The sequence below is a fragment of the Staurois parvus genome, unplaced genomic scaffold (assembly GCF_062004578.1).
Source record: "Staurois parvus isolate SC_StPar_1 unplaced genomic scaffold, SC_StPar_1.0 ptg000228l, whole genome shotgun sequence".
NCBI lineage: Eukaryota > Metazoa > Chordata > Amphibia > Anura > Ranidae > Staurois > Staurois parvus.
This window is the reverse complement of record NW_028318024.1, coordinates 1-13,743: the sequence shown is the minus strand read 5'-3', so window position 1 is coordinate 13,743 and position 13,743 is coordinate 1. Positions and strand designations below refer to the sequence as shown.

At 50.6% G+C, this 13,743-nt stretch overlaps 1 protein-coding gene across 1 annotated transcript; it reads left to right on the top strand.

The window, feature by feature from the left end:
• Nucleotides 1–224: 224 nt before the first annotated feature.
• LOC149460483 (testis-specific Y-encoded-like protein 1) lies at nt 225–13,610 on the top strand (the record flags this gene model as incomplete). Its single annotated transcript, XM_089679618.1, has 5 exons — nt 225–432; nt 522–1,273; nt 10,333–10,410; nt 11,681–11,792; nt 13,465–13,610. Coding segments are annotated over exons 2-5 (1,026 nt in total), but the record flags the coding sequence as incomplete, so codon positions are not given.
• Nucleotides 13,611–13,743: the final 133 nt, after the last annotated feature.

The window sequence follows — 13,743 nt, the reverse complement described above, 5'->3', positions numbered from 1 at the left end:
CGCGCGCTGCACTCTGGGAGACAGGGAATCCTCTGCGAGGGACGCCAGCAGCCCCGCCCACGCCAGAGTTTGCGTCCCGCGCCTCGCTCTCGCCTCAGCAAGCCCCTGATTGGCCACACGTTGCCTCAAGGCGGGGCCCACGTCAAGCTGGCCGGCCAGTGATTGGTCGGGGCGCATCGATGGACGGGCCGAAGGGCGCGTCGCGCGCCAGTCGGAGAAGGAGGAGGGGGGAGGAAGCGGCCCGCTCACGTGACCACGTTTCGTATCGGGCGGGAGATGCGGCCGCGAGAGGGCCCGAGCCGTCCACGGTGACGTCCGGTCCAGTCACGTGCTCGGCGGTGTTGGCTCTGACAGGAAGAGGGGAGGGGGTGTTCCTGACGTCACGTGGTGGCACTCAGCTTGTGACAAGTTCTGGAGGTGGCCCCCTGTGGGGTAAGTGAGTGGCCCTGGGGGGGCTGCTGTGTGGGGTGTTCATGAGGTGGGGTCCCCTCTAATGTTTGTTTTCCTCGCCTTTTTCACAGATGCCGGGCCATGCGGCCGACCGCCGTTGACCGTCCACACCTGCCCTGACCCTCGTCGCGCCATGAGTTGCCGGGACGACAAGGAGGAGTGCTCCCCTCCCCCGGCCAAGCAGCCCCGGGTGGCGGAGGCGGAGGAGAACGGCAGAAAAGATGGCGTCCTGGACCCGCCGGCCAGCCAGGAGGCTCAGGCCGCCCAGGCGCTGTGCGAGATGACCAACTGGAGGGATTCGGGGGAGCCGGTGCCGCCGCCGGAGAAGAAGAACCCGGAGGAGCCCAACGGCGGGCTCCCCGTCTGCACCCCGGAGAGGGGCGACACCGGCGAGAGCGCCCGAGGGATGCCGCACGTCCCCGAGGGCGGGGAGACCGCCGAGAAGAACCCGTCGCCGCGGAAGCCGGTGGACAAGGAGCTGGTGGAGCCGTACCGGAGGAACGGGCAGCAGAACCTGGACGGGACGGGGCTGGAGGAGCCGGCCGTGTTGTCGCCCCTGTCCTCCGATTCCGGGGAGGCGGGGGAGCGGAACTCTTGTAGCGAGGGGGACGAGTGCTGCATTGTCAGCGTCGGGACTCAGCCGTCCAGCTCCGACCGCTCCCTGCAGGCCCTGGAGACTGTGCAGGAGGAGCTCAGGGCCGTCAACGAGCGCGCCGACCGGGCGCTGCTGCAGCTCAAGAGGCGGTATGGACAGCTAAGGAAGCCGCACATCCAGAAACGCAATTCCATCATACGCTCTATCCCCGGGTTCTGGGTCACCGCTGTATCCTAATATGTCTTGTCGGGGCTGCTTGTGGTTCGTGGGCTCGTGCTTACAGGCTGGACGCCGCCAGGAGGGCGCGTGTACGAGTCACGGGTGTCTGCGTGCAGCTGCTGCCTGTATAAAGCAGTGAAAGGCCTGATAGTGGCTGCGGCTGTACTAATGTGACAGCTCACCCGTTCCTGTATTCGTGCAACCTCTGGGACAGTCACATCTGTACAGATCAATGACAGGCTGAGGGATGCTGAATCTGTATGGAGGTGACTGCTCACCCGTCCCTGTATGCATGCAACCTCTGGGACAGTCACATCTGTACAGATCAATGACAGGCTGACGGATCAATGACAGGCTGACGGATGCTGAAGCTGTATGGAGGTGACTGCTCATCCATCCCTGTATGCATGCAACCTCTGGGACAGTCACATCTGTACAGATCAATGACAGGCTGACGGATCAATGACAGGGTGACAGATGCTGAAGCTGTATGGAGGTGACTGCTCATCCATCATTGTATGCATGCAACCACTGGGATGAATGGTGACGTCTATACAGATCAATGACAGGCTGACCGATACCACCATTGTACTGATGGGACTGCTCACCCGTTCCTGTATTCATGCAACCTCTGGGACAGTCACATCTGTACAGATCAATGACAGGCTGACGGATGCTGAAGCTCTATGGAGGTGACTGCTCATCCATCCCTGTATGCATGCAACCTCTGGGGTGAGTGGTGACTTCTGTACAGATCAATGACAGGCTGACCGATGCTGCCATTGTACTGATGGGACTGTTAATCCATCCCTGTATGCATGTAATCTCTGGGATTAGTGTTGACATTTGTACAGATCAATGACAGGCTGACGGATGCTGAAGCTCTATGGAGGTGACTGCTCATCCATCCCTGTATGCATGCAACCTCTGGGGTGAGCGGTGACTTCTGTACAGATCAATGACAGGCTGACTGATGCTGCCATTGTACTGATGGGACTGTTAATCCATCCCTGTATGCATGTAATCTCTGGGATTAGTGTTGACATTTGTACAGATCAATGACAGGCTGACAGATGCTTCAGCTGTATTGATGGGACTGCTAATCCATCCCTGTATGCATGTAACCTCTGGGATGAGTGGTGACTTCTGTACAGAGCAATGACAGGCTGACAGATGCTGCCATTGTACTGATGGGATTAGTGTTAACATTTGTACAGATCAATGACAGGCTGACGGATGCTGAAGTTGTATGGAGGTGACTGCTCATCTATCGCTGTATGCATGCACCCTCTGCGATGAGTGGTGACTTCTGTACAGGTCAATGACAGGCTGACCGATACCACCATTGTACTGATGGGACTGCTCACCCGTTCCTGTATGCATGCAGCCTCTGGGACTGACTGTCACATCTGTACAGATCAATGACAGGCTGACAGATGCTGAAGCTGTATGGAGGTGACTGCTCACTCATCCCTGTATGCATGCAACCTCTGGGATGAGCGGTGACTTCTATACAGATCAATGACAGGCTGACGGATGCTGAAGTTGCATGGAGGTGACTGCTCATCCATCGTTGTATGCTTGCAACCTCTGGGATGATTGGCGACTTCTGGAAAGATCAATGACAGGCTGACCGTTACCACCATTGTACTGATGGGACTGCTCATCCGTCCCTGTATGCATGCAACCTCTGGGACTGACTGTCACATCTGTACAGATCAATGACAGGCTGACAGGTGCTGTATGGAGGTGACTGCTCATCCATCCCTGTATGCATGCAATTTCTGGGACATTCACATCTGTACAGATCAATGACAGGCTGACAGATGCTGTATGGAGGTGACTGCTCATCCATCCCTGTATGCATGCAATTTCTGGGACAGTTACATCTGTACAGATCAATGACAGGCTGACAGATGCTGAAGTTGTATGGAGGTGACTGCTCACCCGTCCCTGTATGCGTGCAACCTCTGGGGTGAGCGGTGACTTCTGTACAGATCAATGACAGGCTGAACGATGCTGCCATTGTACTGATGGGACTGTTAATCCATCCCTGTATGCATGTAACCTCTGGGATGAGTGGTGACTTCTGTACAGAGCAATGACAGGCTGACAGATGCTGCCATTGTACTGATAGGACCGCTCATCCATCCCTGTATACATGTACCTTTTGGGATGAATGGCAGCACCTGTACTGCCAAGAGCCTGTATGGATCAATGACCGGCTGAGAGGCTGCTGCTGTATTCATGTGATCGCTCATCCATCCCTGTATACATGTACCTCTGGGATGCATGGCAACACTTGTACTTACAGGAGCCTGTACGGATCAATGACAGGCTGCTGCTGTATTCATGTGATCGCTCCTCCATCCCTGTGTACATGTACCTCTGGGATGAATGGCAACACCTGCACTTACAGGAGCCTGTACGGATCAATGACAGGCTGAGAGGCTGCTGCTGTATTCATGTGATCGCTCATCTATCCCTGTATACATGTACCTCTGGGATGAAAGGCAACACCTGTACTGCCAGGAGCCTGTATGGATCAATGACAGGCTGAGAGGCTGCTGCTGTATTCATGTGATCGCTCATCCATTCCTGTATACGTGTGCATGTAACCTCTGGGATGAGCGTCTCTGCAGCAGCAGCCAGAAACCTGTACAAGTCAATGACAGGCTGACATGCTGCAGCTTTGCAGGTCTGATTTCTGATCCATCTCTGGAATGATTGGTAACCAATGTACAGCTGCAACCAGGAGCCTGTAGAGAGCAATGACAGGCTGACATATGCTGTGGTTCTATGGATGTGCTCGTTTATACAGCCCTGTATCCATGTAATCTCTGGGATGAGTGGTGACATCTGTACAGATCAATGACAGGCTGACCGATACTGTGGCTCTATGGATGTTACCGCTCATCCATCCCTGTATGCATGTCACCTAAGATTTGAGCAGTAACATCTGTACAGCCATGTCCAGGAGCCTGTACAGATCAATGACAGGCTGACAGATGTGATGGCACATCCCAGAGATGCATATGTACAGGGAGGTCACATCAGTACAGCTGCGGCATCTCTCAGCCTGTCATTGACCTGCAGAGGCTCCTGGCCACGGCTGTACAGATATGACTGTTCATCACTGAGGTACATGCATACAGAGCTGGGTGAGCTGTCGCTTATACCTCGGGGATGAGCAGTCATATCCGTACAGTCGTGGCCAGGAGCCTGTGCAGATCAATGACAGGCTGACATGCTACAGCTATGCAGATGCAATGGCAGATCCCAGAGATATATATGTAGGGGAGGCCACATCCATAAAGCTGCAACATCTCTCAGCCTGTCATTGATCTGTACAGGATTTTAGCCATGGCTGTACAGATGTGACTGCTCGTCCTTAAGGTACATATGTACAGGGAGGTCATAGTACAGCTGCAACTTTTCTCAGCCTGTCATTGATCTGTACAAGATCCTTGCCATGGCTGTACAGATGTGACTGCTCGTCCCTGAGGTAAATGCATGTAGAGATGGGTGAGTTGTCGCTTATACCTCGGGGATGAGCAGTCATATCTGTACAGTCATGGCCAGGAGCCTGTGCAGATCAATGACAGGCTGACATGCTACAGCTATGCAGATGCAATGGCAGATCCCAGAGATACATATGTACAGGGAGGCCACATCCGTAAAGCTGCAACATCTCTCAGCCTGTCATTGATCTGTACAGGCTCCTGGCCACGGCTGTACAGATGTGACTGCTCGTCCTTGAGGTACATATGTACAGGGAGGTCACAGTACAGCTGCAACTTTTCTCAGCCTGTCATTGATCTGTACAGGCTCCTGGCCATGGCTGTACAGATGTGACTGCTCGTCCCTGAGGTAAATGCATATAGAGATGGGTGAGCTGTCGCATATACCTCAGGGACGAGCAGTCACATCTGTACAGCCATGGCCAGGAGCGTGTACAGATCAATGACAGGCTGAGAAAAGTTGCAGCTGTACTGTGATCTCCCTGTACATATGTACCTTTGGGACGAGCAGTCATATCTGTACAGATCAATGACAGGCTGAGAGATGTCGCAGCTGTAATGATGTGACCTCCCTGTACATATGTACCTCAGGGATGAGCAGTCATATCTGTACAGATCAATGACAGGCTGAGAGATGTTGCCGCTGTACTGTTGGGACCTCCCTGTACATATGTACCTCCTGGGACGAGCAGGCAGTACAAATCAATGACAGGCTGAGAGATGTCGCAGCTGTAATGATGAGACCTCCCTGTACATATGTACCTCAGGGATGAGCAGTCATATCTGTACAGATCAATGACAGGCTGAGAGATGTCGCAGCTGTAATGATGAGACCTCCCTGTACATATGTACCTCAGGGATGAGCAGTCATATCTGTACAGATCAATGACAGGCTAAGAGATGTTGCGGCTGTACTGTTGGGACCTCCCTGTACATATGTACCTCCTGGGACGAGCAGGCAGTACAAATCAATGACCGGCTGAGAGATGTCGCAGCTGTAATGATGAGACCTCCCTGTACATATGTACCTCAGGGACAAGCAGTCACGTCTGTACAGATGCAGCCAGGAGCCTGTAGAGATCAATGACAGGCTGACAGACGCCGTGGCTGTACGAATGTGACCGCAAGTCGCAGAGGTTCAACATTTATCGCTGGTTAACCTCTTGGCGCCAGCCACGCACAAACATGCGTCCTCTCGGCGTCTGGGCCTTGACACCGAGCGGCCGCACATTTGCGTGCAATTAAGAAAAACCTATGTGCTGAGAGCGCTCCCAGCACACACGTCCGGTACTCACGGAAAGGTCCCGATCTTCTCTTGCGATCGGGACCTTTCCTGATCACAAGACGGTGAATCACGGCGGTCACATGATCCTAAAACCCCGCCCCGGCTTCTGAAACCCTTAAAGAGCCGGGAGGCGCCAAATTACTTCATCATTTTAGAATTCTTGCAATCGAGGTTGCAGTGTGTATGGTCGATGTGCCAGGCTGATATCCGGGTGAATATATTTTTTCCCAGATTAGGAAAATTCTGACCACCGGCATTAAATGGCTAAGGGCTCCCGGGGTCCTTTGGGCGTCCGCATCACTGCCTGCTTAATGTGCATACCTCCTATTTATGGAGGTGACCCTTGCACAGGTCAGATACACGTTTCCAGCCAGCATGTAGAACTGTAGGGTCATGCACAGGGGCGGACTGACAACTCATGGGGCCCCCGGGCAATAGGGGATCATGGGGCCCCTGTGCCCTTGCCCAAACTCAAAAAAGCCTATGAAAAAGGTACCAGGGGCATCTCATGGGGACCGTGGGCCCTTGGGCAGTGCCTGAGTTTCCAAATGGTCAGTCCGCCCCTGTTCATGCATTGACTTTATCACCATTGTAGGGCCTGTTAACTGAGCTCAGTAGCTCAAGCTGAAATTCATACGCAGCAGCTTGATCAGAGGAGTTACTTTTTTTCCCCTCCATCCTCTGTTTCTATGGCGTTTGAGGGACCCTGAAACCAAACTTGTATTGCTCTGTGATGTCATTGTCATGGCCCCGCCCCCATTAAAGTTTTTTTTTTTTTTTTTTTTTTAAGTACAGGGGGAAAAAAATCGGACAAAAAGTCAGTATGGTTTCCCTTTCGCCACGTCAAAATAACCGATAATTATAGAAATACGGGGGTGGGGGGGGTTACCTTGTCTGATCTGACAAATCCCATTGGCCTGGCCGTTATGCTGATCCGCCGGCTTCAGTACTTTGAGTCAGTACACTATATACAGTACTGTGCAAAAGTTTTAGGCAGGTGTGAAAAATGCTGTAAATGAAGAACGCTTTCAGAAATCAGAAATTTTATTTGACAAAAAATGGGAGTTAGGAGAAATCCAAATCCGATGAATATTCGGTGTGAACGCCCTTCGCCGCCTTCTAGGTCGACTTGCACACAGTTTTTGAAGGAACCCGACAGGTAGGTTCTCCCAAACATCTCGGAGAACTAAGCACAGATCTTCTGTGGATGTCGGCTTCTTCAAATCCTTCTGTCTCTTCTTGTCATCCCAGACGGACTCCATGATGTTGAGATCAGGGCTCTGTGGGGGGCCAAACCATCTCTCCCAGGACTCCTTGTTGTTCTTTACACTGAAGATGGTTCTCGCTGACATTGGTTGTATGTTTGGGGTGGTTTGTTCTGCTGCAGAATGAATTTGGGGGACAATCACGCGTTGAGGACACCATAGATCCTGACCAAGTCTCAACTCCATTTGAAGAAATGTAGCTCCAAACTTGTAGGTAACCTCCACCATGCTTCACAGTTGGCTGCAGGCACTCATTATTGTAAGTCTTTCCAGCCCTTCGGTGAACAAACTGCCTTCTGCTACAGCCAAATATTTAGCATTTTGGCTGATCAGTCCAGAGCACCTGCTGATGGTTTTCTGCACCCCGGGTCCTGTGTTTTCCTGCGGAGTTGAGGTGCTTAGCCTTGTTTTCACGTCAGAGGTTTGGCCTTTTGGCCGCAACTCTTCCATGAAGACCACTTCAGGCTTTACACCACGGCATCCGACACTTTGCATGGCACTTGGTGATGGAAGGCTTGGATGCAGCTGCTCGACCATGGAAACCAGGGGCGGACTGACAACTCATGGGGCCCCCGGGCAATAGGGGATCATAGGGCCCCTGTGTCCTTGCCCAAACTCAAAAAAGCCTATGAAAAAGGTTCCAGGGGCATCTCATGGGGCCCCCTACTGACCCTGGGCCCTTGGGTAGTGCCCGAATTTCCAAATGGTCAGTCCGCCCCTGATGGAAATCCATTCCATGAAGCTCTCTACGCACTGCTGTTGTGATTGATGTACATTTTATGAATGACACCATGAGACTACATGATCGATGGACATCTTCAGGATGACACCATGAGACTACATGATCGATGGACATCTTCGGAATGACACCATGAGACTACATGATCGATGGACATCTTCGGAATGACACCATGAGACAACATGATCAATGTACATTTTTTGAGTGGCACCATGAGACTACATGATCAGTAGACATCGTATGAATGACACCATGAGACTACATTATCGATGGACATCTTAGGAATGACACCATCAATGGACACCTTAGGAATGACACCATGAAACTACATGATCAATGGACATCTTAGGAATGACACCATGAGACTACGTGATCAATGGACATCTTAGGAATGACACCATGAGACTACGTGATCAATGAACATCTTAGGAATGACACCATGAGACTACGTGATCAATGGACATCTTAGGAATGACACCACGAGACTACATGATCAATGGCCATTTTTTGAGTGGCACCGTGAGACTACATGATCAGTAGACCTACATGATCGATGGACATCTTAGGAATGACATCACGAGACTACATGATCAATGGACATCTTAGGAATGACATCACGAGACTACATGATCAATGGACATCTTAGGAATGACATCACGAGACTACATGATCAATGGACATCTTAGGAATGACATCATGAGACTACATGATCAATGGACATCTTAGGAATGACATCACGAGACTACATGATCAATGGACATCTTAGGAATGACACCATGAGACTACATGATCGATGGACATCTTAGGAATGACACCATGAGACTACATGATCGATGGACATCTTAGGAATGACACCATGAGACTACATGACCGATGGACATCTTAGGAATGACACCATGAGACTACATGATCGATGGACATCTTAGGAATGACTTCACGAGACTACATGATCGATGGACATCTTAGGAATGACTTCACGAGACTACATGATCGATGGACATCTTAGGAATGACATCACGAGACTACATGATCGATGGACATCTTAGGAATGACATCACGAGACTACATGATCGATGGACATCTTCGGAATGACATCACGAGACTACATGATCAATGGACATCTTCGGAATGACATCACGAGACTACATGATCAATGGACATCTTAGGAATGACACCATCAATGGACATCTTATGAATGACACCATGAGACTACATGATCAATGGACATCTTAGGAATGACATCACGAGACTACATGATCAATGGACATCTTAGGAATGACATCACGAGACTACATGATCAATGGACATCTTAGGAATGACATCACGAGACTACATGATCAATGGACATCTTAGGAATGACATCACGAGACTACATGATCAATGGACATCTTAGGAATGACATCACGAGACTACATGATCAATGGACATCTTAGGAATGACATCACGAGACTACATGATCAATGGACATCTTAGGAATGACATCACGAGACTACATGATCAATGGACATCTTAGGAATGACACCACGTGACTACATGTTCAGTGGACATCTTAGGAATGACACCATGAAACCACATGATCATTGGACATCTTAGGAATGACACCATGAGACCACATGATCAATGGACATCTTAGGAATGACATCACGAGACTACATGATCAATGGACATCTTAGGAATGACATCACGAGACTACATGATCAATGGACATCTTAGGAATGACATCACGAGACTACATGATCAATGGACATCTTCGGAATGACACCATGAGACTACATGATCAATGGACATCTTCGGAATGACATCACGAGACTACATGATCAATGGACATCTTATGAATGACACCATGAGACTACATGATCAATGGACATCTTATGAATGACACCATGAGACTACATGATCAATGGACATCTTATGAATGACACCATGAGACTACATGATCAATGGACATCTTATGAATGACACCATGAGACTACATGATCAATGGACATCTTATGAATGACACCATGAGACTACATGATCAATGGACATCTTATGAATGACACCATGAGACTACATGATCAATGTCCATCTTATGCAGGTGAATATAGGAAGGTTCGTAATGCCTTTAGAGTTACAGTTGTGCTTCCAGGATCTGAGAGATGAACTCGAGAATTCGATCACCTGTATTGATGATTGTATAACTCGTATTGATTACATTTATTGATAGACTGTATATTAGGAGGCCATGCGCAGCGTTGATGCTCCTTAACGTGCTTCAGTTTCTCAATCACCCTCAGCTGTCTGCTATGATCAATGATCGGGATGAGGACACGCTGAGTTACATGAACAACTTACAGGTAAGTGCCCCATGTATGTCCTCAGATCCTCTTTATATGTTGTCCTTCTGATGTGGACATGTACTGGAAGCCAGAGGTCAAGAATCCGTGTTTAGCTGTAACCTTTTATTAGAATTGCCCAAAACATTCTTAAAGGGTAAGTTCACCTTTAGTAACATGTTACACCCGTTTTTAGGGTGTAACATGTAACACGTTACTAATGCAGCAGCCCAGCCCCGAGGAAGGGGGAGGCATTTCCCTCAAAACAAGTTGGCGTTACCTGACGCACGCTATCAATAAAGTTTTCAAACCGTCCTCCTGAGCGGTTTGGACTTTTGTACTGGGTGCTCCTCAATGCCCACCCCTGAGAAGACGCTGGACATCCTCCAGCCAGGAAATGCGCAATTGTGAAAAGCTCACAGTGTGCAGTGATGTCAGAGGAAGCCGTTTCAGTCCAGGGGAGGAGTCGGTACGCGTGTGCGAGACTGGAGGGGAGGAGCCGGTACGCCTGTGCGAGACTGGAGGGGAGGAGCCGGTGCGCCTGTGCGAGACTGGAGGGGAGGAGCCGGTGCGCCTGTGCGAGACTGGAGGGGAGGAGCCGGTGCGCCTGTGCGAGACTGGAGGGGAGGAGCCGGTGCGCCTGTGCGAGACTGGAGGGGAGGAGCCGGTGCGCCTGTGCGAGACTGGAGGGGAGGAGCCGGTGCGCCTGTGCGAGACTGGAGGGGAGGAGCCGGTGCGCCTGTGCGAGACTGGAGGGGAGGAGCCGGTGCGCCTGTGCGAGACTGGAGGGGAGGAGCCGGTGCGCCTGTGCGAGACTGGAGGGGAGGAGCCGGTGCGCCTGTGCGAGACTGGAGGGGAGGAGCCGGTGCGCCTGTGCGAGGGTGAAGGGGAGGAGCCGGCGCGCCTGTGCGAGGGTGAAGGGGAGGAGCCGGCGCGCCTGTGCGAGGGTGAAGGGGAGGAGGCGGCGCGCCTGTGCCGAGACCCAAGGCGGGGGGAGGCGGCGCGCCTGTGCCGAGACCCAAGGCGGGGGGAGGCGGCGCGCCTGTGCCGAGACCCAAGGCGGGGGGAGGCGGCGCGCCTGTGCCGAGACCCAAGGCGGGGGGAGGCGGCGCTCCTGTGCCGAGACCGAAGGGGGTGGAGGATTTAAAGAAATGATCAGACTAACCATGAATTCCTCGCTGGCACGTGGTAGGATACATTCCGTGGACATTTAGTGATGCTGCTTCTTTATTTTGCGTCGCTCGTCGGGGATTTTACATTCGTTGTCAGACCTCTTTTCTGTTTCCAATAGGTGGAGGACATCACACACCTGAAGTCAAGCTGTAAAATCAAATTCTATTTCAACTCCAACCCTTATTTCAAGAATGACATCATCATCAAAGAGTTCCAGTACGGCCCCTCCGGTAAGTGCCGGTCTGCGCACCTTCTCACTCTCTGACCGTGTGATCTCATATTTTGTTGTCTTTCAGTTCTGCTTCCCACCTCAAATGTTTGCTTTGCAGCTCTTCTGAATGTCTGTGTATGTTGAGGGAGATTTGATATTATAACGAATGTAGATTTAAGATCGATCTTAGAGGAACTAAATGGTGGAAGGTGCGCCCAAGAAAAAGGCTGGCAGAGAGCAAAGGACTAGTCATCGGTATCCCTACAGATGATCTTTTCCCATTACTGATTGACTATGCCTTGTTCTGCACTGTGTTTCTGTATAGAGGCGGCCATCTTTGTAGAGAAGCAGGGCTTTGCCTCCTAACTGTAGAGCTGCTCCCCTTCCCATGACTGGTGGGGTAAGGAAAGAGGTGGAGGAAGCGTAGATCCAAAGCATTAATGAAGCAGGGAGATCCTGGCACTGCAGCTCCTCAGGTACAGTTTCCTCTTTGGCAAGGAGAACAGTGAGCAGCACAGTAGTAGGACCACCAATATTGCTTGTGGTCTCCCTGCGGACGATCTTTTCCCTGTTACAGACTTACCACGGCTTGTTCTGCACTCCTAATTGTAGAGTTGCTCCCCTTCCCATGACTGGTGATCTAAATACAGATCCAGAGAATGAATGAAGCTGAAGCAGGGAGATCCTGGCACTGCAGTTCCTCAGGTTCGGCTTCCTCTCAAGGAGAACAGTGAGCAGCACAGTAGTAGGACCACCAGTATTGCTTGTGGTCTCCCTGCAGATGATCTTTTCCCCATTATAGACTTACTGTGCCTTGTTTTGCAGTATGTCTCTGTCTGGAGGTGGTCATCTTTGTAGAGGAGCAGGGCTTTGCCTCCTGATTGTAGAGCTGCTCTCCTTCCCATGACTGGTGGGATAAAGATAGAGGTGGAGGAAGCACAGATCCAAAAAGTAAATGAAGCAGAAGCAGGGAGATCCTTAGGTACAGCTTCCTCTCCGGCAAGGGGAACAGTGAGCAGCACAGTAGTAGGACCACCAGTATTGCTTGTAGTCTCCCTGCAGATGATCTTTTGCCCATTGTAGACTTGCTGTGCCTTCTTCTGCACTATGTCTCTGTGTAGAGGTGGCCATCTTTGTAAAGAAGCAGAGCTGCTCTCCTTCCCATAACTGGTGGGGTAAAGATAGAGGTGGAGGAAGCTCAGATCTAAAGAATAAATGAAGCAGGGAGATCCTTGCACCGCAGTTCCTTAGCTACAGCTTCCTCTCCGGCAAGGAGAACAGAGAGAAGTACAGTAGTAGGACCACCAATATTGCTCGTGGTCTCCCTGCAGATGATCTTTTGCCCTTTGTAGACTTACTGTGCCTTCTTCTTCACTATGTCTCTGTGTAGAGGCGGCCATCTTTTTAAAGGAGCAGGGCTTTTCCTCCTATTGTTAGAGCTGTCCCCATTCCCATGACTGGTGGGATAAAGATAGAGATGAAGGTAGCTTCGATCTAACAAATGAAGCAGAAGCAGGGAGATCCTTGCACTGTAGTTCCTCAGGTACAGCTTCCTGACCTTGACCCAAACACTGAACTAGATCAAACCTTGATCTGGGTATTTTTTCTTTCTTTATTTATTTTTTTTTTATATTTAATATTTATTTATCTTTTCTTTTTTTTTTTTATTTATCCTTTTTTTTCTAATTTAGGGCGCCTCACCTCCCACTCCACTCCCATTCGATGGTGGCGGGGGCAAAACCCAGACTCGTACCAAGGAAAATCTGCCAATGCCACACCGAGTTTTTTCAGCTGGTTCAACGATCACAGCTTTCCGGCAGCGGACCGTATAGCGGTGGTAAGTTCCCTAGGATGTATTCACCGTATTTATCGCCATAACATACCATGTCTCTGTCTACGGGTCCCAGGATGGTCAGATGTGAGCGATTTGTCAGGGTAGCAGAAAAGGTGTGTGCAGTTCAGGTGGTTTA